We start from the raw sequence: 28,000 nt of genomic DNA, 5'->3' as shown, positions 1-28,000 counted from the left end.
GAAAAAATCCGGAGGCCAGAACTGGAGGAGAGTTAAGCTTCATGGCCAGGAACCTGCGCGTCAAGCCAGGGAATCTGCCACCGGCCCCTCGGGCCCCCCAGGTCCCACCGGCTCCTTCGGCCCCTCCGCCACCCTCCCTCACACAGAGAACCAGGGTTGCCTAAACCCGGCCTGATTTGGCAGAAAGCCAAGCCCTGGCCCCCTTCACCTTCTTCCCGTTCCGTCTTTCCTCCACCTCCGTGCTCTCTCCCACCTCACTCATCTATGTTTACAGCTCCGTTTTCTTCAGGAACAACCTGACAGAATCTGGCTTTGTGGTATGATTGAAGATTGATTGAAGATCACATCGACACACAGGCCTTACACACGGCGACATGACGACGAGTACGCAGAGCCATAGATAGACACCATCTCAGAGGCCTTGCATGGGGAAGCACCTGATAAAGTACATTTGGCAGGGACATATACCCGCGAGGCCTAGATACTGTACTTTGAATGCTATTTTGCACAAGAAACGCTCCCGTTTGCTCCTGATTAAAAGCTCTATTTAAAAGAATCAAGCCTGTGGGTTTATGTGGTCTCCCTCCAACGTAGACGGTGAACCCCATTTGGGACGGGGACTGGGTCGGGCCTGCTTATCTTGTATCCTATCTTTGCTGACATCAAACCTGAGCCCCCTTTCTGCACCCCACTCTGGATGGCCAGGAATGGAGGGGGTGAAGGAAGAGGAAGCAGTGTTGCCTAGTGGGTAGAGCATAGGTGTGGGGGTCAGGAGGATCTGGCTTCTAATCCTTGCTCCGTCACTTGTCTGCTGTTTGACTTGGGAAGTTATTTCACTTCTTTGTGCCTAAGTTATCTCATCCGTAAAATGGTGATTGAGACTGTGAGTCCCACACGGGACAGGGACTGTGACCAACCTGATTTGCTTATGTCCACACCGGGATGGCACATACTAAGTGCTTAACAAATACCATTATTACTATTATTATTATTATTATTAGAGCACAAGCCTGGGAGTCAGAAGGACCTGGGTTCTAATCTCTGCTCTGCCACTGGTCTCCATGTGACCTTAGGCAAGTTACTTAACTTCTCTGTGCCTCAGTTACCTCATCTGTAAAATGGGGATTAAGACTGTGAGTCCCACTTGGGATAGGGACTACGTCCAGCCTGATTAATTTACATCTACTCCAGCGCTTAAAACGGTGACACAGAGTAAGCACTTAACAAACACCATCATCGTTATTATTTGGTGCCGACCGGTGCTGACGGGAACCTACCCCTCTTTCAAGAGCTCCTCTTTCTCCGTGACCAATAGGCCACACTGAAGATCCCCTGTGATCAGCGGGCGGCTGAGGAGAGAGATGTGATGGTGGGGAGAGGAAAGAGGGCCCTGCATTCCCCACGTGCTCCTCACTCCCTCACTCCCCTCATCTGTTCTTCCTTCTCGTAGTTCTGGTCGCTTTGGGCTCCCCCACTTTGCTGTGTGACCTTGGGCAAGTCACTTAACTTCTCTGTGCCTCTGTTACCTCATCTGTAAAATGATGATTAGGACTGTGAGCCCCACATAAGACAACCCGTTACCTTGTACCTACCTCAGTGCTTAGAACAGTGCTTGACATATAATAACAAATACGATAATTATTATTATTTGGAGACCTGTGGCAATATCTAGAGTTGGAGGATGGCTAGCTCTAGCAGGATGGAGAAGTGACCGGGGAAGCAGCGTGGCCTAGTGGATAAATCACAGGAGCCAGAGGACCTGGGTTCTAATCCTACCCCTGCCATTTATCTGCTATGTGACCTGGAGCAAGTCACTCACCTCCTTTGTGCCTCAGTTGCCTCAACTGTAAAATGGGGATTCAATGCCTGTTCTCCCTCCTGCTTAGACCACGAACTCTATGTGGGACAGGGACTGTGTCCTAGTTGATTAACTTGTATCTACCCCCGTGCTTAGAACAGTACTTGACACATAGTAAGCACTTAAATAGCATTTTAAAGCGGGGTTGGCTCGAGTCTGCCTGCTGTTAAATCATCCTCCCCTAAATGCTCAGTACAGTGCTCTGCACACAGTAAGTGCTCAATAAATGGCATAGATTGATTGGAACATGAACGTTCTCAGGATGCAGCCCAATTCGCGGAGAGACATCCAAATCGATCTGGTCAATCAATCAGTTGTATTTTTTGAGCGCTTACTATGTGCAATATGGAAAGACATACCAGAACGACCACAGATAAGGCAGAAGATAGGACCATCTGGAGAAAACTTGTCCCTAGAGTCGTTATGGATCGGAAACGATTCGAAGGTATTTGACGATGGTACTACGTGCAGAGCACTGTACTAAGCACTTGGTTTAGTGCTGTTCAGTGCACTGTCTCCAGCCACCTGGTCTCCTGGTCTAGGGTGAGGCCCAAGCCCTCCTCCTTTCAAGGACCCTTTCTGAGCTGCTTCTCAGAGAGGGTGAGAGGAAATGCCCACCCATCACAGTAATAATAATGGCATTTATTAAGCACTTATTACGTGTCAAGCACTGTTCTAAGCACCAAGGTAGGTACGATGGTCACATTCCCTGTCCCACAGTCTACACAGGAGGGAGAACAGAAATTGAACCCCCTTTTAACGATTGAGGAAACTGAGGCCCCACGTTCAGTGACTTGCCCAGGGTCACACAGCAGGCCAGTGGGGGAGCCAGGATTAGAACCCAGGTCCTCTGGCTCCCAGGCCCGTGCTCTTTCTACTGTGTCACACTACTTCCTACTAACCCCGGGAGCTACAGCTTTCCTCTTCTACTTGATGCCCTGTCTTCAGCTGACTAGAAAGAGCTACAGTGTTTCAAATTAGGTTCAGGAAGATTAATGATAATTGGGGTATTTGTTAAGCACTTACTCTGTTCTATGTGCTCTACAAAACCTTGGGGTTGAGGGTAAAATATCAACAGATTGGACACCGCCCCGTCCCACGTGGGGTTCATAGTCTAAGAGGGAAGGAGAACAGGCATTTTAACCCCATTTTACAGATGAGGTGAATCAGGCGCAGGAAAGTTAAGTGACTTTCCCAAGTTCACACAGCGGTCAAGTGACAGAACCAGGTTTAGAACCCAGGTCCTCTGACTCCCAGGCCCGGTCTCTTTCCACTAAGCCATGCTGTTCCTCAGGTTGCTCAAACATAAAGAAACAGAAGACTCTGGTCTGCGTTAATAGGGTTTATTTCTCAAAGGCCTAACATCTCTTCTCTGCTGGAATGGGTCCAGCACATATACGACACATCCGATGAACTATATTAATCCCAGCCCAATTCCCAGTAGACCAGCTAGTCAGTCGATCAAATGTATTGAGCGCTTACTGTGTGCAGAGCACTGGATTAAACACTTGGGAGAGTTCGATATAACAATAGACCAGCTATCGGAACATCAACAACACTGCATCCCTTCAGCCCCTGGGGACTCCTGATGATGCTGGACAGAACAGCGCTCCAGTGCTTAGCACATAGTAAGCGCTTAACAAACACTATAATTATTATTCTTAGTAGAAGGCAATCAGACTTTTGAGCACCGGCCCTTGAAGGATTTGCTCTGCCAGTCAGTCAGGGAATGTATCTGTTCACTGTGATTATGTTGTACTGTACCAAGCACTTACCAAGCACACAGAAGCACTCAGTAAATACAATTGACAGACAATTATTAATTCCCATTTTACAGATAAGGTAACTGAGACACAGAGCAGTTTAGTGACTGTCCCAAATTCACACAGCAGGCGAGGGGTGGATCTGGGATTAGAATCCAGGTCCTTCTGATCCCCAGGTCCGTGCTCTATCCACTAGCTTGTGGGTCGGGGATTAAAATCGTCTTTACGGGAACACCGACCGATTGAGGAGGCAGAACATCCTTTCCGGGCAATAGCTGGGAGCTAGATTTGGGTGGTCCTGCCCAGAGACAGGAGGCTGGATGGGATGATGATCTCTCTAGAGTTCTGTGAGTTGGAGGATTCTGTGAGCGTTATCCAGGAGTGTGGCCTGACAGGGGCAGGGAGGGCGGGAGAGATTTTAAGCCAGGGCTCTCACCGCCCGCTATCCCGGGCCCGAAGCACAGCTCTTCTTCGGGAGAGCCGAGAGAGTCGCCGGTGAGGCTGCTTCTTCTCAGCTCTGCTGTGCAGCAGGGAGAGCTGGCTGCAGGGGGCCTGGGACCGTAGATCCGACTGAATCTAGAAGGGGCGATGAACAAGCCGCTTACTCTGCCCACCCAGCACCTTCCTGCGTGATGCCCGCCCTGCACGGTCCTGCACGGGGGCGACGGTGGGATGGAGGAGGAAAGAGATTCCTTCTACAGCCCCTTGCGGGACCTCAAGTTCAGGTTCCCTTCGAGTTGTCCCCAAGCCGGTGCCGGGAGTGGGTTGTCTGGCAGCCAAGGAGGGGCGGAAGATCGGAGGGAAAGAGGTCGGGCATCCCGGGAAAAGGAGTAGGGAGGCCGGGGTGTCCAGCTTAAGAATGCAGATGACTGCGCCCCTGCTTATCTTTTCCCCCCGCTTAGCACAGTGCTTGGCACATAGCACTGAACAGAGCTGTCAGTATCTGACTGCCATCCACAGTGGATGGAGCATAGGCCTGGGAGTCAGAAGGACCTGGGTTCTAATCCAGTCTCTGCCTCTTGTCTTTGGCAAGTCACTTAACTTCTCTGTGCCTCCGTTCCCTCATCTGTAAAATGGGGATTAAGGCTGTGAGCTCCTTGTGGGACGGGGAATGTATCCAACCTGATCGTCTTGTATCTACCCCAACACCTAGAACAGTGCCTGGCACATAGTAAGAGCTTGACAGATACCACAGGTATTATTATTATTAACACCCTGAATTTTCAGAGGCCCCAAACATGTTGCAGCAACTAAGCTAGGGCCAGCTGACCTTATCCCTGTCACCTCCCTGAATCATTCTAGAAAGTTGTGTCCTTCCTTCCCCATCCCCTTCTCTCTCCTCTTTCCCCCCTCCCTCCCCTTCCCTGCAAACCATGCCTGCCTTGGGCCCCTGCATAGGGGAGGGTTAGGAGGACCTGTTCGAAAGCTGCCCAGAGTCCGGTACTGCCCAGAGCCCAGTGGTTGGCAATGGCCTGGGGGTGGTCTCCGGGATGGTAGGGTCCCCAAAGGACCAGATGTTTCTCCATCTAGAGACATCCCTGAGGGCTTCCCAGGTGATTCCTGCTTATTGCCCAAAGATACCAGGAAGGCAACAGGACCATTTTCTCTACTTTACAGGAAGGGAAAACGGAGGCCCAGAAAGAGGCAGGGCCCTGCATCAAGTCCTACAACCGAGCAGCAGCATGGTGACGATCCAGGGACCCCCAGAGTAATGGTTAAGACAGGCTTCTCTGGCACCACTCTAAGCAAACAGCCCCCATGACCTTCTTTCAATGTGGGATGCCCCTTTCCTCAGGACTGTCCTTCCCTGTTGCTCCACAACCTTTATCTCTTTATCCTTTTCATTTTTTATGGGATTTGTTAAATGCTCACTACGTGCCAGGCACTGTACTAAGCGCTGGGGTAGATACAAGTTAATCAGGTTGGACCCAGTTCACATCCCACCTCCCTTCTCTCTTTCTCCATTCTAGCCCACACACTCCACTCCTCTGGTGCTCCCGTTATTGGGCAGGGATTGTCTCTATGTGTTGCCGAATTATACTTTCCAAGCACTCAGTATAGTGCTCTGCACATAGTAAGGGCCTTCTCACCCTCCATCTCACCTGTCTCGCCTCTGACCTTTGGCCCACGTCCTAATTTTGGCCTGGAACACCCTCACTCCTCAAATCCGACAAATGATCTCTCCCCTTTCGAAGCCCTACTGAAGGCTCACCTCCTCCAAGAGGCCTTCCCAGACTAAGCCCTCCTTTTCCTCAGCTCCCCCTCCCTTCCATGTCACCTCAACTTGCTCCCTTTGCTCTTCCCCTCCACTCCCCACCCCACAGCCCTTATGTTTATATCTATAATTCTATATATTTATATTGATGCCTGTTTACTTGTATTGATGTCTGTCTTCCCCTCTCTAGACCTTAAGTTCGCTGTGGGCGGGGATTGTCTCTCTTTATCGCTATATTGTACTTTCTAAGTGCTTAGTACAATGCTCTGCACACAGTAAGCGCTCAATAAATACGACTGAATGAATGAATGAATCCCACATAGAGGTCTCAGTCTTAATCCCCATTTACAGGTGAGGTAATTGAGGCACAGAGAAGTGAGGTCACTTGCCCAAGGTCACACAACAGACAAGTGGCAGAGGGGGGGATTAGAACCTAGGTCCTCCTGACTTCCAGGCCCGTGCTCTATCCACTAGGCCATGCTGCTTGTTCTCTCTAAGTCCTAAGCCCTCTTTTCCTCTTCTCCCAATTCCATTCTGCATTGCTCGACTTGTTCCCTTGATTCACCTTCCCTCCCAGCTCCCCAGCACTCATGTACATATCTGTCATTTATTAGTTTATATTAATGTCTCTCTCCCCGTCTAGACTGTAAGCTCATTGGGGGTAGGGAATGTGTCTGTTTACTGTTGTATCGTACTCTCCCAAGTGCTAATACAGCGTTCTGCACACGGTAAGCGCTCAGTAAATACGGCTGACTGAGTGAATGACTCTCTGCAAGGACCAACTCAGGAGCTCTTATATTTCTAGATGGGGTTTCTGCAAATCACACTTATTGTCTCCACACCCGGCCCATCCCCTATTTCTACGTGGCTTCTCCCCACTTCCTCCTCCTCCTCTTCATCCCTCTCATCAGCAGGAATCCTTCCCACTTCCCCAAGAGCATTTCTTTCCTCACCTGCTGCAGAAGCCACTTCCCAACCACGGGGTCGGTGAGGTTCAGCAGGGAGTTCACCCGCAGCCTCAGGAGGAGAAAACCGCTGTCGTCGCCTGCAAGTGAAAGAAGTCAACACCAACAGTGTCCTCGCTAGAACTCCGACGCTCATCCGGAGAGGGCTCGTTGTAGGGCCAGGAAGACTAATAATAATTGTAATTATGGTATTTGTTAAATGTCTACGATGTGTCAGGCACTCTAGTAAGTGCTGGGGTGGATACAAGCAAATCGGGTTGGACACAGTCCCTGTCCCAAAGTGGGGCTAACAGTCTCAATCCCCATTTTACTGATGAGGTAACTGAGGCCCAGAGAAGTAAAATGACTTGTTCAAGGTCAAACAACAGACACGTGAAGGAGTCGGGATTAGAACCTAGGTTCTTCTGACTCCCAGACCCGCGCTCTATCCACTATAATAATAATAATGATGATGGTATTTGTTAAGCGCTTACTATGTGCCAAGCACTGTTCTAAGCCCTGGGGTAAATGCAAGGTAATCTGGTCATCTCACATGGGGCTCACCGTCCTAATCCCCATTTTACAGATGAGGTGACTGAGGCACAGAGAAGTGAAGTAGCTTGCCCAAGGTCACACAGCAGATAAGTGACAGAGTCGAGATTAGAACCCACATCCTCTGACTCCTAAACCCGTGCACTTTCCACTAAGCCACACCGCTTCTCACAACTGCTTCCAAATTACTCTGGGAACCCTGCTCTTGGACAACGAGGAGGTGAAGTGATGCTCCTTAGAAGCAAAGACAGTGTCTACTAACTCTACAACTCCAAGCATTTAGTAATAATAATAATAATAATGGTGTTTGTTAAGCGCTTATTATGTGTCGAGCACTGTTCTAAGCGCTGGAGTAATAATAATTTGTTAATAATAATAATGATGGTATCTGTTAAGCGCTTACTATGTGCCAAGCACTGTTCTAAGTGCTGGGTTAGATACCGGGTAATCGGGTAGTCCCACGTGAGGCTCACAGTTAATCCCCATTTTACAGATGAGGTCATTGAGGCACAGAGAAGTTAGGTGACTTGCCCAAAGTCACACAGCTGAAAAGTGACAGAGCCGGGATTAGAACCCACGACCTCTGACTCCCAAGCCCGGGCTCTTTCCACTGAGCCACACTACTTCTCATAAGTAGATACAAGATAACGAGGTTGTCCCACGTAGGGCTCGCAGTCTTAATTCCCATTTTACAGATGAGGTCACTGAGGCACAGAGAAGTTAAGTGACTTGCCCAAAGTCAGACAGATGATAAGTGGCAGAGCCAGGACAATGCCCTGCACACAGTAAACGCTCAATATATATCACTGATGTATTGATCGATTCTGTAAGGCTAGGGACACCGGAGTGGGGCAAAGCAGGAAAAGCTATAATAATAATGTTGGTATTTGTTAAGCACTTACTATGTGCAGAGCACTGTCCTAAGCGCTGGGGTAGACACAGGGGAATCAGGTTGTCCCACGTGAGACTCACAGTTAATCCCCATTTTACAGAGGAGGGAACTGAGGCCCAGAGAAGTGAAGTGACTTGCCCACAGTCACACAGCTGACAAGTGGCAGAGTCGGGATTCGAACCCATGAACTCCGACTCCCAAGCCCGGGCTCTTTCGACTGAGCCACACTGCTTCTCTAATGAATGGTTTCATTGGCATCCTGTAGTCTTTAGTTTCAGGAGGTTGAAGGATCACTGAGACAGACGGGAAAAGGGCTGATTAGAGAACGTGATTAGTAACGTTGGTATTTAAGCACTTACTATGTGCAGAGCACTGTTCTAAGCGCTGGGGTAGATACAGGGGAATCAGGTTGCCTCACGTGAGGCTCACAGTCTTCATCCCCATTTTACAGATGAGGAAACTGAGGCGCAGAGAAGTTAAGTGACTTGCCCACAGTCCCACAGCTGACAAGTTTACTCAGTATTAGTATTGGGAAGAAGCGTGGCCTAGTGGAAAGAGCATGGGCTTGGAAGTCAGAGGATCTGGCCTCTAATCTCAGCTATACCACTTGCCTGCCTTGTGACTTTGGGCAAGTCCCTTAACTTCTCTGTGCCTCAGTTTCCTCAACTGTAAAATGGGGGCTCAATCGTACTTAGACTGTGAGCCCCATGTAGGACAGGGACTGTGTCCAACCCAATTAACTCATCTACCCCCGCGCTTAGAACAGTGCCTGACACAAAGTAAGCACTGAATGAATACAATAATTCAATAATATCTAGTCTCCTTATGACCAACAGCACGTCAATCAATCAATGGTATTTATTGATCATTTACTGTACTAAGCACTTGGGAGAATACAGTAGAGCTGGTGGACATGATCTCTTTCCTCAAGGAGCCTACAGTCTAGCGGGCGAGACAGCTATTAAAATACATTACAGGTAGGGGGAACAACAATAATAATTGCGGTGTCTGTTAAACACTTACTATGAGCTAAGCACTGTACTAAACACCGGGATAATCGAGTTGGACACTGCCCCTTGTACCACTTGGGGCTCAGAGTCTTAATAGGAGGGAGAACAGGTATTTAATCCCCATTTTACGGGTGAGGAAACTGGAGCCCGGAAGTGAAGTGACTTGCTGAAGGACACATATCCCGATTAGACCGTAAGCCCGTCGAAGGGCAGGGACTGTCTCTGTTACCGATTTGTACATTGCAAGCGATTAGTACAGTGCTCTGCACATAGTAAGCGCTCAATAAATACTATTGAATGAAGGAACATATCAGGTGTATCTGGGATCAGAACCCAGATCCTATGACTCACGGGCCCATGCTTTAAATAGCATGGCCTAGTGGCAAGAGCAGGGGCTTGGGAGACAGAGGATGTCGGTTCTAATCCCACTTCTGCCACTTGACTGCTGTGTGACCTTGGGCAAGTCACTTCACTTCTCTGTGCCTCAGTTGTCTCAACTGTAAAATGGGGGATAAGACCGCGAGCCCCACGTGGGACAACTTGATTACCTACCCCAGAGTTTAGAACATTGCACTGCATATAGTGAATGCTTAAATACCATAATCATTACAATAAGCACTGTACTAAGCGCTTGGAATGGACAATTCAGCAACAGAGAGAGACAATCCCTGCCCTTTGACGGGCTTACAGTCTAACCGGGCTTGGGAGTCAGAGGTCATGGGTTCAAATCCCATATATATATTTTTATTACCCTATTTATTTTGTTAATGAGATGTACATCACCTTGATTCTATTTATTGCTATTGTTTTAATGAGATGTACATCCCTTTGACTCTATTTATTGCTATTGTGTTTGTCTGTCTCCCCCGATTAGACTGTAAGCCCGTCAATGGGCAGGGATTGTCTCTATCTGTTGCCGATGTGTACATTCCAAGCGCTCAGTACAGTGCTCTGCATATAGTAAGCGCTCAATAAATACTATTGAATGAATGAATCCCGGCTCGGCCACTTGTCAGCTGTGTGACTGTGGGCAAGTCACTTCACTTCTCTGTGCCTCAGTTACCTCATCTATAAAATGGGGATTAACTGTGAGCCTCACGTGGGACAACCTGATTACCCTGTCTCCACCCCAGTGCTTAGAACAGTGCTCTGCACATAGTAAGCACTTAACAAATACCAACATTATTATTATTATTATTATTATAGAGCCCGGGCCTGGGAATCAGAAGGATCTGGGTTCTATTCCCAGCTCCACCACAAGTTTGCTGTGTGACCTTGGACAAGTTGCTTCACTTCTCTGTCCTTGGTTCCCTCATCTGTAAAATGGGAATTAAGACTGTGAGCCCTCTGTGGGACAGGGACTGTGTCCAACCTGATTAACTTGAATCTACCCCAGTGTTTAGACACAGCTTGGCACACAGTAAGCACTCAACAAGTCTTGTCTTATCCTGTAGAGTCGTTTCCAACCCATAGCGACTCCATGGACAGATCTCTCCTGGAACACCCCCACCTCCTTCTGCAATCGTTCCATAGCGTACCCATAGAGTTTTCTTGGTAAAAATCCAGAAGTAGTTTACCACCGCCTCCTTCCGCGCAGTAAACCCGAGCCTCCGCCCTCGACTCTCTCCCCTGCCGCGGCTGCCCAGCCCGGGTGAGTTTGGACTTGAATCAGATTGCCTGCCACTCACTAGCCACTGGCCAAGCGAGGAATGGAATGGTCAGGCCTCTGCTTGACTCTCCCTCCCGTAGCCGAGACTGATCGAGTACTGGAAACGCTCCAAGTGCCATCCTGAGAGGGGACTTAAGTACCAATATTATTATTATTAACCAATCAATCGTACTTATTGGGTGCTTACTGTGTACAGAGCACTGTATTATGTACTTGGGAGACTATATATGTGAGCCTGTTGTTGGGTAGGGATTGTCTCTATTTGTTGCTCCAAGCTTTTATTACAGTGCTCTGCACACAGTAAGCGCTCGGGAAATACGATCGAATGAATGAATGAACAGAGTTGATAGACACGTTTGCTGCCCACAAGGAGGGTTAATCTTTGTGGCCAAGTGGTGCAAATGAGAGGTCCCAACTGGCTTTTTAGCCACACTCCCGTCCGTAAGTCAACTTCCTCATACTAGCATCATCATCTCGTAGGAAGCACCTCCTTAGATAGATTTAAAATACCCCCTCCTGCCTTTGTCTTTGCTCTCTCAACATAATTTCAGGTGGGCAGGGAACGTGTCCATTTGCACCTTCCCCAGCCTTTAGTACAGTGTTCTGCACACAGTAAATGCTCAATAAATACAGTTGATTGGTTATTACTATTATTAGTAATGATACTAATACTGCACCTATTGAGCATTTTTCACCCCGTTCATCAATAAAGCACGGTTCCATTAGATTCATTAAAAAAGAAGCATTATTATTAGAATATTGTAATTGCTGATAATAATAATAAAGATTATGGTACTTGTTACTGTTCTAATACGGTTCCACTAGAGTCATTAAAAAAGGAGCATTATTATTAGAATATTGTAATTGCTGATAATAATAATTATTACAGTACTTGTTACTGTTCTAACTGCTGGGATAGATGCAAGTTAATCCGGTTGGACACAGTCCCTGTCCCACATGGGGACACTCTTAATCACTTAATCACACTCTTAATCCCCATTTTACGGATAAGGGAACTGAGGCCCAGAGAAGTGAAGTGATTTGCCCAAGGTCACACAGCAGACATGGAGTGGAGCCGGAATTAGAGCCCAGATCTTTCTGACTCCTAGGCCCAGGCTGTATCCACTAAGCTATGCTGCTTCCCTAATTATTCTGTATCTACTGCCAGCTCTTTCTGATGGAGGGGTGACCCATATATATATATACATATATATATATCACATAAATGCACACACACACACATTTTCCCTCTACTTTTTGTGGGAAGAGGTGTGTAATGGCTAATAAGCAGCAATTTGGGTGGTGTTGCTAGCCAGATGGGGCTCTGCTTCCGAGGTTTTCAGAGAATGTAGTTTTCTAAGGGGTCTTTTTTTCTAAGGAAGGTTCTTACACGGATGGGAAGCAAGGTGCTCCAGTGGGAAGAACATGGGCCTGGGAGTCAGTGGACCTGGGTTCTAATCCTGGATCTGCCCCTTGTCTGCTGGATGACCTTGGAAACTATCTCAGTTTCCTCTACTGTAAAATGCCTGTTTTCCCTCCTACTTAAATTGTGAGCCCCACGTGGGACAGAGACTGTGTCTGAGCTGATTAACTTGTATCTATCCCAGCGCTTAGAACAGTGATGGACACATAGTAAATGTTTAACCAAATACATCATTATTTTTAGGTGGAATATTATGTCCTCTTCGCCTAAGAGTAATATATTGGGGGGCGGGGGCTGTTAGCATATTTGCTGATATTTATATGAAAGAGCACCATATTTCTTCCAAGTGATAGATGTTAAGTGCTTACTATGTGCCAGACACTGTTTCTAAGCACTGGGATAGTTATGAGGAAATCAGATTGTACACAGTCCACATCCCACATAGGGCTCACAATCTTAATCCCCATTTTACAGATGAGGGAAGTGAGGCACAGGGAAGTGATGTGACTTGTCCAATGTCACACAGCAAACAAGTGGAGGATCTGGAACTAGAACCAAGGTCCTTCCGACTCTCAGGCCTGTGCTCTATCTACTAGGCCGTGTTGCTTTTCTAAATATCACAACACACTGTGAACCCCTGTGGGATAGGGACTATGTCCAACTTAATTAATTTGTATCAACCCCAGCGCTTGGAACAGTGTTCGACACATAGTGAAGGCTCGACAGATACCATTTAAAAATAATAAATAAAAACCCAGGGGCAGCCTTTTTGTGTAGCCACTGTTGTATCGACCCCAAAACTTAGAACAGCGTTCGACACATAGTAAGGGCTTGACAAAGAACATTTTTTTTGAAAAAATAAAAACCCAGGGGCAGCCTTCTTGTGTACCCACTGTGTCCAGGACTGTGGGTCCCTCATTGGGTTTTTCGGCCATATATGCACACGCAGGGGAACTTCACCTTCAGTGGTGGTGTCTTCTTCAACGACAAAGCCCAGTGCTTGAAATATACATATAAACTGCAAGGACAGACCCGGCTCTAGCTGGGCAGGGAGAGGGAAGGAGGGAGGCTGGTGAGAGCCAAGGACTAATTAACATTTCTGTGGGCAGGTCACTTCTCCGAACTATTTCCAAAGCTATCTGCAAAAGTCATCAAGCTGAGGAATGTACGAGTGGAAAATTTTAAGAGCAGGTCGGAGCTCCACCCGGCTCGTGAACCTGTTTGGGTTGAGTTTAACCAGAGGAATGGAGTTAAATGACCTCTGAGGGACCCCTTCCAGGAAAGGAATGGATAATGGCCCTTCCTCACGGCAGAGTGGCTTAGTGGAAAGAGCCCGGGTTTGGGAGTCAGAGGACGTGGGTTCTAATTCCGCCTCAGCTACTTGTCAGCTGTGTGACTTTGGTCGAGTCACTTAACTTCTCTGTGCCTCAGTTACCTTACCTATAAAATGGGGATTAAGACTGTGAGCCCCACATAGGACAACCTGATAATCTTGTATCTACTCCAGTGCTTAGAGCAGTGTTTGGAACATGGGAAGCGCTTAACAAATACCATAATTATTATTATTATTAGTACAAGCAGGGAAGATGTCCACATCTCCGTTGTATTGAACTCTCCCAAATGCTTACTATAGTGTTCTGCACACAGTAAGCACTCAATAACTTCCATTGGTGGATTGATTAATTGACTGAAAGAATCAGAGGAAGCGGCCGCTGGCTAGTGGTTCGACCTACCTGGAAGGCATCTGTCGAGATCGGCAGGGGTCTGGGATCCTGGCCTGGTGCCGGTGGTGTTCAGTTTAGCACCCGCCGTTGAGGTGGCCTCATTAGTTGGGGTCTGTTGTCTTGTGGGGCTGCTAGAGATCTTTGGCAGGAGAGTCGAGAAGGGTCTCTGACTTGCCAGAGATGTGCCTGACAAGGAACAAAATAGGAGTCAGGAACAAAATAGATCCAAACCTGGGTCTGGCTCTGCCGCTTGTCTTCCGTGTTACCTTAGGTAATTCACTTAACTTCTCCGTGCCTCCGTTTCCTCATCTGTAAAACGGGGATCGAATACTTGCTCTTCCTCCTCCTTAGAATGTGAGCCTGATGAGGGACAGGGACGGTGCCTGATCTTGTGTCTACCCCAGTGCTTAGAATAGTGCTCGGCATATACTAAACTCTTTTACAAATACAATCTGTCTTTTGAAGGTTGAAAGACAAGAATCGTGTCAATAAATCACTCTGCTGCCCAGATCACCTTTCTGAAAAAAGCTTCAGTCCACCTCTCCCCACTCCACAAGAACCTCCGGTGCTTTTTTGTTTGGTTTGTTTTTTCATGGTATTGTTTAGCCCTTGCCAGGCACTCTACTAAGTACTACAGTAGATCCAAACTAATCTGGTTGGACAATCTCTGTCCCACAGGGGCTTACAGTCTTAGTCCCCATTTTACAAATGAGGTAACAGGCAGCAGAGAAGTGAAGCGACTTGCCCAAGGTCACACAGCAGTCACGAGGAGGAGCGGGGATTAAAACCTATGTCCTTCTGACTCCCAGGCCCGTGCTCTATCTGCTAGGCCACGCTGCTTCTCCAAGTTGCTCGTCCACGTCCGCCTCAAACAGAAATTCTTTACCATCACCTTTCAAGCACTCGATCAGCTCACCAGATCCTACCTTACCTCACTAATCTCCTACTACACCCCGGCCCGCACACACCACTCCTCCAACTCTGGCTTGCTCACCATGTCCTGATCTCGTCTGTCTCACCTCCGTCTCCTCTCCCACATCTTCCCCCTAACCCGTAACTCCTTTCCCCGCCAGACCACCACTCTCTCCACCTTCAAAGGCTTATTACGATCACATCTCCTCCAATAGCCCACCCTGATGAAACCCCATTTCCCCCAACTCCCTCTCCCGTCAGTATCACCTTCATACTTGATATTCACCCCGCCCTCGGCGTCATAGCACTAACAGTAATATCCATAATTTATTTATTTATATTAATGTCTATCTCCCCCTCTCTCCCTCTAATCCATAAGTTTGTTGTGGGCAGGGAACACTTTTATCAACTCTGTTGTATTGTATTCTTCCGAGGGCTTAATAGTGTGCTCTGCACACATGATAATAATAATAATAATGATATTGATTGTGGTATTTGCTAAGTGCTCACTAGATGCCAGGAACTGCAATAATGATAATTATGGTATTTGTTGAGCACTTAGATGCCAGGAACTGCAATAGTAATAATAATTATGGTATTTGTTGAGCACTTACTATGTGCCAAGCACTGTTCTAAGTGCTCAGGTAGCTACAAGGTAATCAGATTGTCCCCCGAGGGGCTCACAATTTAATCCCCATTTTATAACTGAGGCACAGAGAAGTTAAGTGACTTGCCCAAGGTCACACAGCAGACAAGTGGTGGAGCCGGAATTAGAACCCCTGTCCTCTGACTCCCAAACCTGTGCTCCTTCCCAATATAATAAGTGCTGGGGTAGATACAAATTCACCAGGTTGGACACAGTCCCTGTCCCACATGGGACTCTACAGCCTCAATCCCTAATTTACAGATGAGGCCCGGAGGAGTGAAGTGACTTGCCCAAGGTCATGCAGCAGTCAAGTGGCGGAGCCGGGATTAAAACCCAGGTGCTTCTGACTTCCAAGCCCGTGCTCTGTCCACTATGCTATGCTGCTTCTCATTCAGTAAATCTCATTAACTGATTCTCTTGCCCCCCCTATTAGCCCTTCTGCAAATCCTCCATTATCTCTAACCCCAGTAATAAGGCTGGTGATTTGGCCAGAGCCTACAAGACACTGATGGCTCCTGGTCCTATTTCTTGGGGCAAATCCCCACCGAGGGTGATCTGAGTAATGCAACCCTGATATCTCTCTCCGGTTGTCACTCATCTCGCCTTGGAAAGGCCACTCAGATGGGGTGGGGTCACGAAGGCCCCAGAGAACGACGACAGCTCCCCCATCCCACCCCTGACCTCTGGGACCTATTAAAAAAAGAACCCAAGTGTAATAATAACAGGATTTGTTAAGCACTTCCTCTGTATCAGACACCGAACAAGCCAGTCGGGTTGGAAACAGTCCCTGTCCCACATGGGGCTCACAGTCTTAACCCCCATTTTACAGATGAGGTGGCAGAGCCAGGATTAGAACCCTGCTCCTTCTGCCTCCCACGTCCTTGCTCTATCCACTAGGCCACGCTGCCTCTCACATTTAGAGTTGAAAACCCTGAGAGACCTGTGGGTTCCGTCTTGCCAGACTGGGGAAAGCGGGGGCCGGCGGATTCTGTGAGCTCTGGAGGGGACCCAGAACAAGGCCGTTCTCCGTCACCGGGAAATCGGCCAAGGCACTGGTTCTCCCTGAGCCCAAAAAGGAAGCCAACATCCAGAGGCGGCCCAGGACACTCCAGAAGGAGGTCGTACGGATGGATCGACTGTAAGCTCTAATGTTGGCAATTGTTAAGCGCTTACTATGTGCCATGCACTGTTCTAAGCGCTGTGGGGATACAAGGTGATCAAGTTGTCCCTCGTGGGGCTCACAGTCTTCATCCCCATTTTACAGATGAGGTAACTGAGGCCCAGAGAAGTGAAGCGACTTGCCCAAAGTCACACAGCTGACAAATGGCAGATCTGGGATTAGAACCCATGACCTCTGACTCTCAAGCCCGTGCTCTTTCCACTGAGCCATGGTGAGCTCTTTGTGGGCAGGGAGTGGATCTGCCAACTGTTATATTGTCCTCTCCCAAGCACTTAGTACAGTGCTCTGCACACAGTTAGTGCTCAATAAATACCACGGATTGATTGAGTGGCTGACTGATTAGGGCAGAAGCCCCCTCACCTCTCAGTCAGCTCACGGCATGAGAAGCAGCATGGCCTAGTGGAAAGAACATAGGCCCAGGAGTCAGAGGGACCTGGGTTCTAATTCTGACGCTGCCATTGGTCTATTTTGTGACCTTGGGCAAATCACTTCACTTCTCTCTGCCTCAGTTATCTCATCTGTAAAATGGGGATTGAGACTGGGAGCTCTATGTGGGACAGGGACTGTGTCCATCCAGATTATCTTACATCTACCCCAGGGCTTAATACAGTGCCTGGCTCACAGTAATTGCTTAACAAATACCATAAATAAAGAATTTCACACTTTTCGCTCCTCTTTGTGTTTCATTCTCAACTCTCCTGCCTCCTTGAACCCCACACTCAATGCCTTGAGGCTTCTGCCCTGAACCACTGCTCCCCTTCATGCGCCTTGAACCACAGCTCTCCCTGTCTTTATCATTATTATTATGTGCCATTGAGTCATTTCCAATTCATAGCAACTCCACGAATATACATTCTCCAGAACGTCCTGTCCTCTTTCATAATCCACAACCTTTCTAACAGTTTTTCCATTATCATCGATACGGTCTCTATCCGTCTTGCTTCTTTCTCGTTTTCCCTGGACTTTTCCTATCATTAGTGTCTTCTTCAGAGAATTAGCCCTCCTGACTATGTGCCCAAAATATACTTTGGCTTCCAAAGACCACTTTGACTTAATTTGCTCTAAAATCCATTTGTTTATTTTGGGGGCAGTCCACGATGTTAACAAAAGCCTTCTCCAACATCACATCTCAAAAGAATCGATGTTCTTTCGATCCTGTTTTTCACTGTTCAGCTTTTGCTTCCATACACTGTCACTGGAAACACCATAGAAGTGACAATTTGTATTTTTGTGGCAATTGTTACATCAGCACATTTCATGACCTTTTCCAGGCTCTTCGTAGCAAGTCTTCCTAACGTGAATCTTCGCCTTATTTCTTTCTGTATTATCGATTGTCAATCCCAGGAGAGAAAAACGGTCAACTATTTCAATCTTCTCTCCATTCACTACAAATGTGTTAAAACATCCAGTTGTGATGGTCTCTGTTTTCTTGACATTCATTCAAATGTAGGTCCATGTTCTTTAACTTTTAATAATAAGCCCCATCTGAAAACTCACCTCTCTCTGGAAGCTTTCCTCAACTAAGCTTCAACTTCCCAGGTTGATCCATCTATCCAATCACCCTCAATGGTATTTATTGAGTGCCCATTGAGTGCTAAGCCCTGTACTAAACACCTGAAAGAATTCGAGCAGGATATCTTGTTATACACCCTGTTCAGTTACATGTATTTATTTTTCTACTGATCCTTCCGAACCTCTGGAGGGCAGCTTGTGTCTGTCAATTTTCCCATTGGATTGAGGGCAAGAGAGGGTGTCTGTCGGTCTAAATTAGGCTCTAAATTCTTAGAGTACGGTGACTTCTTGCTCAATTCTAGTCAGTTCTACTCTCCCAAGTACTGGGAAACAGCCGAGCCCAGAGGAAAGAGCATGGCCTTGGGAATCAGAGGACCTGGATTCCAAATTCCACTCCACCACTTGCCTGCTCTGTGACCTTGGTCAAGTCACTTAACCTCTCCTTGCCTCAGTTCCATTATCTGCAAAATGGGGATTCAATACCTTTCTTCTGCTTAGACTGTGGGACCTGATTAGGTTGTATCTGCCCCAGTGCTTGGCACATAGTAAGCACTTAATGATGATGATGATGATAATTGCATTTAAGTGCCAAGCACTGTACTAAGTGCTGGGGTAGATACAATGTAATCAGGTTATCCCACCTGGGGCTCACAGTCTTAATCTCCATTTTCCAGATGAGGTAGCTGAGGCACAGAGAAGTCAAGTGGCTTGCCCAAGGTCACACAGCAGACAGATGGTGGAGCCAGGATTAGAATCCATGTCCTCTGACTTCCAAGCGCGTGCTCTTTTCACTAAGCCATGCTGCTTCTCCAGCATTGGCTTCTACTTAACAAATATCACAATTATTATTATTTCAGTGCTCCGTTCACGAGATGCTCAATAAATGCTATCGATCAACTAAACTGAGAGGTCCCAACATGGCAGCTTCACAAAGACCTTGCCCTGCTAGATGCCAAGTGCCCAGCACTTCATTCATTCAATTCATTCGTTCAGTTGTATTTATTGAGCGCTTACTGTGTGCAGAGCACCGTACTAAGCGCTTGGAAACTACAATTCAGCAATAAAGGGAGAAAATCCCTGCCCACACCGGGCTTACTGAGTTCAGAGACAGTGGAGACAGTCAATCCTTATCTTGTCAAAGTGAATTGTGTACTTAATTTCACACTTGGAAGCAGCGTGGTCGAGTGGAAAAACCACGGGCCTGGGAGTCAGAGAACGTGGGTTCTAATCCCGGATCCGCCACATATCTGTTGTGTGTCCTTGGGTAAGTCACTTAACTTCTCTGGGGCTCAGTTACCTGTAAAATGGTGATTAATAATAATAATAATAATGTTGGTATTTGTTAAGTGCTTACTATGTGCAGAGCATTGTTCTAAGCGCTGGGGTAGACACAGGGGAATCAGGTTGTCCCACGTGGGGCTCACAGTCTTCATCTCCATTTTACAGATGAGGTAACAGAGGCACAGAGGAGTTAAGTGTCTTGCCCACAGTCACACAGCAGACAAGTGGCAGAGCCAGGATTCGAACCCATGACCTCTGACTCCAAAGCCCTGGCTCTTTCCACTGAGCCACACTGCTTTGAAGATTGGGAGCCCTTTGTGGGACAGGAGCTCTGTCCAATCTGATTACCTGGCATCTACCCCAGCGGTTAGAACAGTGCTCGGCACATAGGAAGCACTTAACAAATACCACAACTATTATTATGACATATATGCATTACATAGGTTCACTTTCTACAGTGCTCTGCACAGAGAAAGTACTCATGAAATATCATTGATGGATACAGGCCTACCACGTTGTGTGGCCTTGGGCAAGCCACTTACCTCCTCTGTGCCTCAGTTACCTCATCTGTAAAATGGGAATCAAGACTGTGAGCCCACGTGGGACAACCTGATTACCTTGTATCTACTCCAGTGATTAGAACAGTGCTTGGCACATAGTAGGTGCTTAACAAATACCATTATTATTACTATATATTCTTTTTTGGGTGAGGATTTTGGTGACCCTGCTATGCTTCTGAAGCAGAGTGAAGTGATGCATGCTATATACAAATATGTGAAAACTCAATAGAGGGGAGAGATAATATCTTTAATCTGGAAGTCAGAGGATCTGAGTTCTAATTCCAGATCCTCCATTTGCCTGCTGTGTGACCTTGGGCAAGTTACTTCACTTCTCTGTGCCTCAGTTGCCTCATCTGTAAAATGGGAGTTAGGACTGTGAGCCCCACGTGGGACATGGACTGTGACCAACCTGATTTCCTTGTACCTACCGCTGTGCTTAGTACAATGCCTGGCAGATAGTAAGTCCTTAACGAATACCATTAAAAAACCTCAAAATTACTAGTACTAGAATCTCGGTACATATTACCGATCGAAACTGTCCATTTCCTTCTGATGTTTAAAATGTAACCTCCTTGTGAGCAGAGATTGTTTGCTGATTCTGTGCTTCCCGAGCTATAAATTCAGTGTTTAGCACCCAGTAAGTGCTCAATAAGTACTATTATTCCCCCTCCCCCTCCTATTTAGACATGACCCCTATAGAGGACAGGGACATTGTCCAACCTGATCTACCCCAGTGTTCAGAACATTGCTTGACGCATAGTAAGCGCTTAACAAATGTCATTATAATAATAATATTGATAATACCTTTTAGCAGCAGATGGAATTGCCCATTCAATCGTATTCATTAAATATTTACTATGCGCACGGCACTGTACTAATCACGTGGGAGAGTACGATATAAAATACACAGTAGTTCTTGGCAGCGTGTACGGCGAGCCAAGGACCCAACGACTAGTTATGTTCCGTGGGGAGCGTCAATGAGGCATCTTGTGGCTTTTTCTGAATCGTCCTCCACCTTCAGACACTTGGTCTTCTGAAGATACCAGAACTCACATCCTTGACCAACCCAAGCACACGAAGCCCACATGACATCACCACCACCGGCTGCTGTGTGACCTTGGGCAAGTCACTTCACTTCTCCGTGCCTCAGTTCCCTCATCTGTAAAATGGGGATTAAGACTGTGAGTCCCACGGGGGACAACCTGATGACCTTGTATTTAACTCAGCGCTTAGAACAGTGCTTGACACGAAGTAATCGCTTAACGTATACCATAATTATTATATCATTATTACTTTCATTCATTCAGCTCTTACTGTGTGCAGAGCGCAGTACTAAGCGCTTGGATAGTGCAATTCGGCAACAGATAGAGACAATCCCTACCCAACAACGATGCATCATCTAAGGTTGAGGTCGTGGTCGGGGATGCTGTTATGATCGTTCCTTCGCTGGAGTCACCCGAAGTCGAGATTCCAGAGGGTACGTCCATGGTCCGCAATGCTGTGGAGGAGCTGTCCGTCACTGAAGTCGTGGCTTGGGAAGCGGTCTTGGTGGTCGTCTTCCGCATTACCGTCACGCTACTGGCTGCGGTTGAAGTCCTCGCAAGGGACCCCGTCGTGTTAATTCCTTCACCGGAGACCTGTGCGCTCCCAGGTTCCGCGGAGCTACTGACTACAATCGAAGTCTTGGCGAGTGAAGTGGTCGTGACCGTCGCCTTCTCCGAATCGGCGGCCCTTTTGGTTATGGTGGAGGTTTGGGCAGTTGAGGTCTCGGCTAGGGACCCAGTTGAGATCTCTTCACTGGAGTCATCTAAATTTGAGGTTTTGGAGCCGACTCCTGTGGTCCCCGGTTCTGCGGAGGGGCTGCCTGCGATTGACGTCCCGGCGCGGGGAGTGGTCTTGGTGGTTGTCATCGCCGTTACCGCCATCCTGTTAGCCGTAGTTGAAATCTCCACCCGGGGCACAGTCAGGTCCATACCTTTCCCGGAGTCACCCGAAGTTGAGGTCTCAGTGAGGAGAGCCATCGTCTTTGGCTCCTTGGACTTGCTGACTGTAATTAAGGAACCAGGAAATGGTGGATATGTTTCTTTTTCTGTGGGGCTAGTGGTTTTAGTTGACAGCCGACTTGGGGTAGCTTTCTCGGTAATGGCAGAAGTTGGTGGTGAAGTTTCATCTTCAGCATGGGGCTCAGTTTGGGTCGTCTCTGCCCCCGAAAGGGTGACATTTCTCCACGAGGTCAGAGTGGACATAGTGGTCTCGTAGGTGACCCCCGTCACTAGGTCAGTAGCAGTTGCTATCCAGGTCTCTGAATCTGGAATGGACACAGATGACCTGGTTGTTGCTTCTGGACTGGAGTTCAATGTTTCAGCCAAGATGGTGGCGTTGGTTGTGCCCGACTGGACTTTCAGAGTGGTGAAGGTTGAAGATGCAGTGGGCGAAAGAGACCAGCGGGCTCTCTCAGAGATTGCTGGGACACCTGTTTTCCCAGTTTTCATTCTGCTGGGGTTGAGTAGACCTAACTGGCTTGTCTGGTTGACATCTAGATTGAGAAAGAAACGGTGGTTTAGCCCAACTAAGCATTTTGGCAGGACTCAGACTGATGCCTTCAAATTCCTTTCAAGCACAGAACTTAAAGCAATTTCCTGGCACTCCCCCTCTCATACTTTCAGGAGCTCAGGGGAAGGATGGGTCAGTAAGACAGGCAATTAATCAATCAGTGGTATTCACTGAGTGCTTACGGTGCACAGAGAAGCAGCGTGGACTAGCGGATAGAGCACGGGCCTGGAAGTAAGAAGGACCAGAGTCCATTCATTCATTCAGTTGTATTTATTGAGCGCCTACTTTGTGCAGAGCTAAGCAGTTGGGAAGTACGATTCAGCAATAAAGAGAGACAATCCCTGCCCACAGTGGGCTTACAGTCTAGAAGGCCAATCCCAGCTCCGTCACTCTTCTGCTCTGTGACCTTGGGCTAGTCGCTTCACTTCTCTGTGCCTCAGTTACTTCATCTGTAAAATTGGGGATTAAGAGTGTGAGCCCCAGGTGGGACGTGGACTGTACCCAACCTTATTAACTTGCAACTAACCCAGCGCTTAGTACAGTGCCTGGCACATAGTACCATTAACTAGAACGACTGACAACAGAATATTGTACTAAACATTCGGGAGAGTACGATAGAGCAGGGTAGCGCGATCTCTGCCCTCAAGGAGGTTACAACTACTGTGGAAGACAGTCATTAAAATAAATTCAATGTAAGGGAAATAACAGAATAGAAGCATATGTACATTAGTGCTGAGGGGACTGGACTCAAGTGTACAGGTGATGTGAAAGGGAGGGATAATATGGAAGGAAGATGAGAGATTAATCATGGAAAGCTTCCTGGAAATGATACTAACAAATTGTGCTCTCCCAAATGCTTAGTTCAGTGCTCTGCACACAGTAAGCACTCACTAAGTACCACTGACTGATCGATTGCTATGATTGATTGATTGATTGATAAAAGAAGCAGCGTGGCTCGTGGATAAAGCATGGGCCTAGGAATCAGAAGGACCTGGGTTCTGATCCAGCTTCCACCGCATACTAATAATGATAATAATAATTACGATACTTGCTAAGTGCTTACCAGGAGCTGAGCACTGTTCTAAGCACTGGGGTAGGTATAAGTTAATCAGATTGGACACAGTCCCTGGCCCACACTCTTAATCTCCATTTTACAGATGAGGTAACTGAGGCCCAGAGAAGTGAAGTGACTTGCCCAAGCTTGCACAGCAGACAAGTGGCAGAGCTGGGATTGGAACCCAGGACCTTCTGACTCCCAGGCCCGTGCTCTATCCAGTAGACCGTGCTGCTTCTCAGAGTACAACGGAGGTGGTAGACATGTTCCCTGTCCACGAAGAGCCTACAGGAATTCATGAAGGTCTGAAGAGAGAGCACTGACCGGGCCCAGGCTAGTGGGAATTCGATGGGAAGATTAAGACAGCCCAGAGAGTCCTAAACAGTCCGCCACCCTCCGTCTCAGAGCTGAGGAAACGACAACCTTTGTACCCCTTCCTCTACCCGCTCACTCTTTCTAATTCTCTTTTACAGTGCTCTGCCTACCATAAAAATCAATCATATTTATTGAGCACTTACCGTGTGTTGATCACTGTACTAAGCACTTGGGAGAGATGAGAAAACAGACATATTCTTTGCCCTCAGCGAGGAATCTGGAGGCTGAGCGTGCTCAGTGAATACAGCGATTGAGTTCTGCCCATTCTTAGAGCTGTCTCAGCTGGGAAAACCTCAGCCCTCAGCTGAAGAAGGGAGGGTCCCAACTCGGGCCTGCCCCAAGCAGCTAGGCTAAGAGGGTTTCAGGAGGAAAAGACGTGACCTCTCCCTTCAACCTCAGCCTTCCGGAATCCTCGGTCTTCCCCGTGGAGGCTGGAATGAGAGTCTCAGTTCCTGTGACTGATTTCCTCTGCATTTCTTTGGCCCCTTGAGCAGGTTGGCATTAATCTTGTCGGAAGGAAAGGCAAAATGCCCTCCAGAATTACCTTCCCTCCCACTTCCTGTTGCTTCCCCAAGGCTTGCCGTCTGAAGTCTAGCTGCCGTGTTCACCAGTGGCGTGAACTCCCGCCTTCCCTGTCCAGTCTGGGGGCTGAAAGCTTGAGCAGCCCCCTCTGGGGTCTCTCCCCTTCACCCCACCTCTCCCCATGCCTTGCAGGATCCCACTCCCTACAAAATTAGCATTGGGTTTTCCTTAGAACATTAACTCTGCTTTGAGTATTTTACAAACATTACTTGGTTGCTGGGAGCTTAGAAGGTGATTAGGAGGCGGACACAAACACATACACACACACCCTCCACCCTCACCCCAAAATTTAGTGGAACCATACCCTATTGTAGCCATTTGGAAAGCATGTGATGAGATTAAGAAGTGCTCTCTTTCTCTTTCTCTCTCCCTCTCTCACTCATTCACTCACACACACAGTGATTAGAATCCCAAATTTAGTGAAACCGTACCCTTTTGTAGCCATCTGTAAAGTGCTTGATGAGATTTGGAAGTGGTCTCTCCCTCTTTCACACACACACACAGATCTGAGTCCCAAATTTAGCAGAACCATACCTTAGCCCATCAATGGGCAGAGAGTGTCTCTATCTTTTCATTCATTTATTCAAGAGTATTTATTGAGCACTTACTATGTGCAGAACACTGTACTAAGCACTTGGAATGTACAAATCAGTAACAGATAGAGAAGTCCTTGCCCTCTGACGGGCTTACAGTCTAATCGGGGGAGACGGACAGACAAGAACAAAGGCAATAAATAGAATCGAGGGGAAGAACATCTCATTAAAACAATAGCAGGTAAATAGAATCAAGGTGATGATGGACATCTCATTAACAAAATAAATAGGGTAATGAAGATATATGCAGTTGAGCGGACGAGTACAGTGCTGAAGGGAGGGGACGGGAGAGGGGGAGGAGCAGAAGGAAACGGGGGAGAAGAGGGTTTAGCTGTGGAGAGGTGAAGTGGGAGGGGGTAGAGGAAGCAGAGGGAAAAGGGGAGCTCAGTCTGGGAAGGCCTCTTGGAGGAGGTGAGCTTTAAGTAGGGTTTTGAAGAGGGGAAGAGAATTAGTTTGGTGGAGGTGAGGAGGGAGGGCATTCCAGGACCGCGGCCCAGGGGTCGACGGCGGGATAGGCGGAGAACGGGGGACGGTGAGGAGGTAGGCAGCAGAGGAGCGGAGCGTGCGGGGTGGGCAGTGGAAAGAGAGAAGGGAGGAGAGGTAGGAGGGGACAAGGGGATGGAGAGCCTCAAAGCCTAAAGTGAGAAGTTTTTGTTTTGTGCGGAGTTTTATAAGTGCTGTGGGCCTGGGAAGGGGGAAGAACAAAGGGAGCAAGTCAAGGTGACACAGAGGGGAGTGGGAGAAGAGGGAAAGGGGGGCTTCATCTGGGAAGGTCTCTTGGAGGAGTTGTGCCTTCAGTGAGACTTTAAAGACTTTGAGGAGCCCTGGGCAGACTTGTGGGGGCAAAAAAGATCTGTTGCCAGGTGTCCAGCTCCCAGGCATAGTTAGGCCAAAGGAGAGGTGGACCAGCTCTCTCCCCCATCTTCAAAGTCCCTCCTAAAATCACATCTCCTCCAAGAGGGCTTTGCAGAAGAAGACCTTTCATCTCCCCTCTCCACCCTCACCTCTGCGTCTACTATGCACTTGACTGTATGCTCTTTAAGCATTTTGAGAAGCAGAGTGGCTCAGTGGGAAGAGCCCGGGCTTGGGAGTCAGAGGTCATGGGTTCGAATCCCGGCTCTGCCACTTCAGCTGTGTGACTGTGGGCGTCACTTCACTTCTCTGTGCCTCAGTTACCTCATCTGTAAAATGGGGATTAACTGTGAGCCTCACGTGGGACAACCTGTTTACCCTGTATCTACCCCGGCGCTTAGAACTGCATTCTGCACATAGTAAGCGCTTAACAAATACCAACATTATTATTTTGATACTCACCCCAGGGAGTCAGAAGGTCATGGTTTATAATTCTGGCTCCGCTACTTGCCTGCTGGGTAAGTCACTTAACTTTTCTGGGCCTCAGTTACCTCTTCTGTAAATTGGGGATCGAGACTTTGAGCCCCCCATGAGATAGGTGCTGTGTCCAACTTGATTTGCTTGTGCCCACTTCAGTGTTTAATACATTGCCTGGCACCCAGTACCTATCTATGTACATCTCCTTACACTCAACTATTTCACCTATCTCTTTTAATGTCTTTCTCTCCCACAGACAGTAAGATCTTCATGGTCAGGGAATGTTTCTACCAACCCCATTATATAGTACTTTCCCAAGTTCTAGATGAGCGCTCAGTAAATACCATTGTTTGATTCATGCTCAAAAGCAGACTTGAGTGAACAACACAACCAAATTGAGACTCCCCTCCTTATCCTAGTTCAAGCTTCTAGAAACTGCCAAGTCTCCTTGTTCCTGGACCCCTCACTGCCTCACTCGTCCACTGTGTGACACTGGGCGAGTCACTTCACTTCTCTCTGCCTCAGTAACCTCATCAGTAAAATGGGGATTGAGACTGTGAGCCCCATGTGGGACAGGGACTGAGCCCATCTCGATTTACTTGTATCCTCCCCAGTGCTTAATACAGTGTTTGGCACAGAGTAAGCACTTACAATTATTATTATTATTAGTTTTACTATTTTACACACACCCTCCCATTCACATACTTACCCCAAAGTACATAAAATGACACATACACAGAACCACAGAGATACTCCCAAGCAACGTGAGAAGCAGTGGTGCCTAGTGGGAAGAGCATGGGCCTGGGAGTCATAGGACCTGGGTTCTAATTCCAGATCCACCAACTTGTCTGCTGTGTGACCTTGGACAAGTCTCTTCCTTTCTCTGTGCTCCAGTGAGTTCATCCGTAAAAGGGGGGTTAAGTCCGTGAGCCTCATATGGACAGGGACTGTGACTAACTTGATTATCTTGTACCTACCAGCTCTTAGTACAAGTAAGCACTTACATACCAAAAAGAAAAAAGAGACACATGATTGCTCACACACTCTTATGGATGTGCACAAACACACCTTCACACTAAAACCCACCCACATATAGGTCCATACACATATCCACATCCATAACAAGCTACACACGTAGTCACTGAAGTACCTAGCACTTACCCCGAAAGCTTGAGGTGCTCAATGCCTCTTCACAAAACAACCAGAAAAGGGAAAGAGCCAGGCCTGCAAAAGAACCCATTTTAGCTGCCCTGCCGATAATCCCCTGAGACAGGAAGGGAGTTGTGCCGGGTTATTTCCAAGCTTGTTATTCTTGTTAACTTTCTCTTTCTTCCTCTCTCCCTCCCTCTCTCTCTTTCTTCCTCTCTCCCTCC

General features: G+C 47.7%; 2 protein-coding genes across 4 annotated transcripts in view; one reads left to right on the top strand and one right to left on the bottom strand.

Annotated features, from left to right (window-relative positions):
- Positions 1 to 262, top strand: part of MUC4 (mucin 4, cell surface associated) — a 32,419-nt gene extending 32,157 nt beyond the window's left edge. The window contains exon 26 of one of the 2 annotated variants that reach the window (XM_029066920.2): positions 1 to 262. In XM_029066920.2, the coding sequence (XP_028922753.2) occupies positions 1 to 36 (36 nt within the window). In that variant the 3' untranslated portion in view covers positions 37 to 262. The other variant, XM_029066917.2, reaches the window with a different exon arrangement.
- MUC20 (mucin 20, cell surface associated) lies at positions 183 to 28,000 on the bottom strand. 2 transcript variants are annotated; one of them, XM_029066924.2, is made up of 5 exons: positions 27,789 to 28,000; positions 21,523 to 22,677; positions 14,060 to 14,236; positions 6,790 to 6,881; positions 183 to 437 (listed from the first exon to the last, which is right to left on the bottom strand). In XM_029066924.2, exons 1-5 carry the CDS (start codon positions 27,865 to 27,867, stop codon positions 342 to 344), a joined length of 1,599 nt encoding a protein of 532 aa, XP_028922757.1. In that variant the 5' UTR covers positions 27,868 to 28,000; the 3' UTR covers positions 183 to 341. The 2 variants fall into 2 exon arrangements, with proteins under 2 accessions (XP_028922757.1, XP_028922756.1); XM_029066923.1 differs by lacking the exon at positions 183 to 437 and adding an exon at positions 3,747 to 4,197.

This window comes from Ornithorhynchus anatinus, chromosome 1 (assembly GCF_004115215.2).
Source record: "Ornithorhynchus anatinus isolate Pmale09 chromosome 1, mOrnAna1.pri.v4, whole genome shotgun sequence".
Classification (NCBI taxonomy): domain Eukaryota; kingdom Metazoa; phylum Chordata; class Mammalia; order Monotremata; family Ornithorhynchidae; genus Ornithorhynchus; species Ornithorhynchus anatinus.
Note: the sequence above shows the minus strand (reverse complement) of the source record. Positions and strands in the feature narration are given on the sequence as shown.

Excerpts from the sequence above, each read along its gene's own strand:
- MUC20 (XM_029066923.1), bottom strand. The coding sequence starts at position 27,867 with ATGGGTTCTTTTGCAGGCCTGGCTCTTTCCCTTTTCTGGTTGTTTTGT. Across the intron at positions 22,678-27,788 it reads GAGCACCTCAAGCTTTCGGG|ATGTCAACCAGACAAGCCAG; the intron begins GTAAGTGCTAGG and ends TTCTCAATCTAG. Across the intron at positions 14,237-21,522 it reads AGATGATGCATCGTTGTTGG|GCACATCTCTGGCAAGTCAG; the intron begins GTAGGGATTGTC and ends GTTCCTTGTCAG.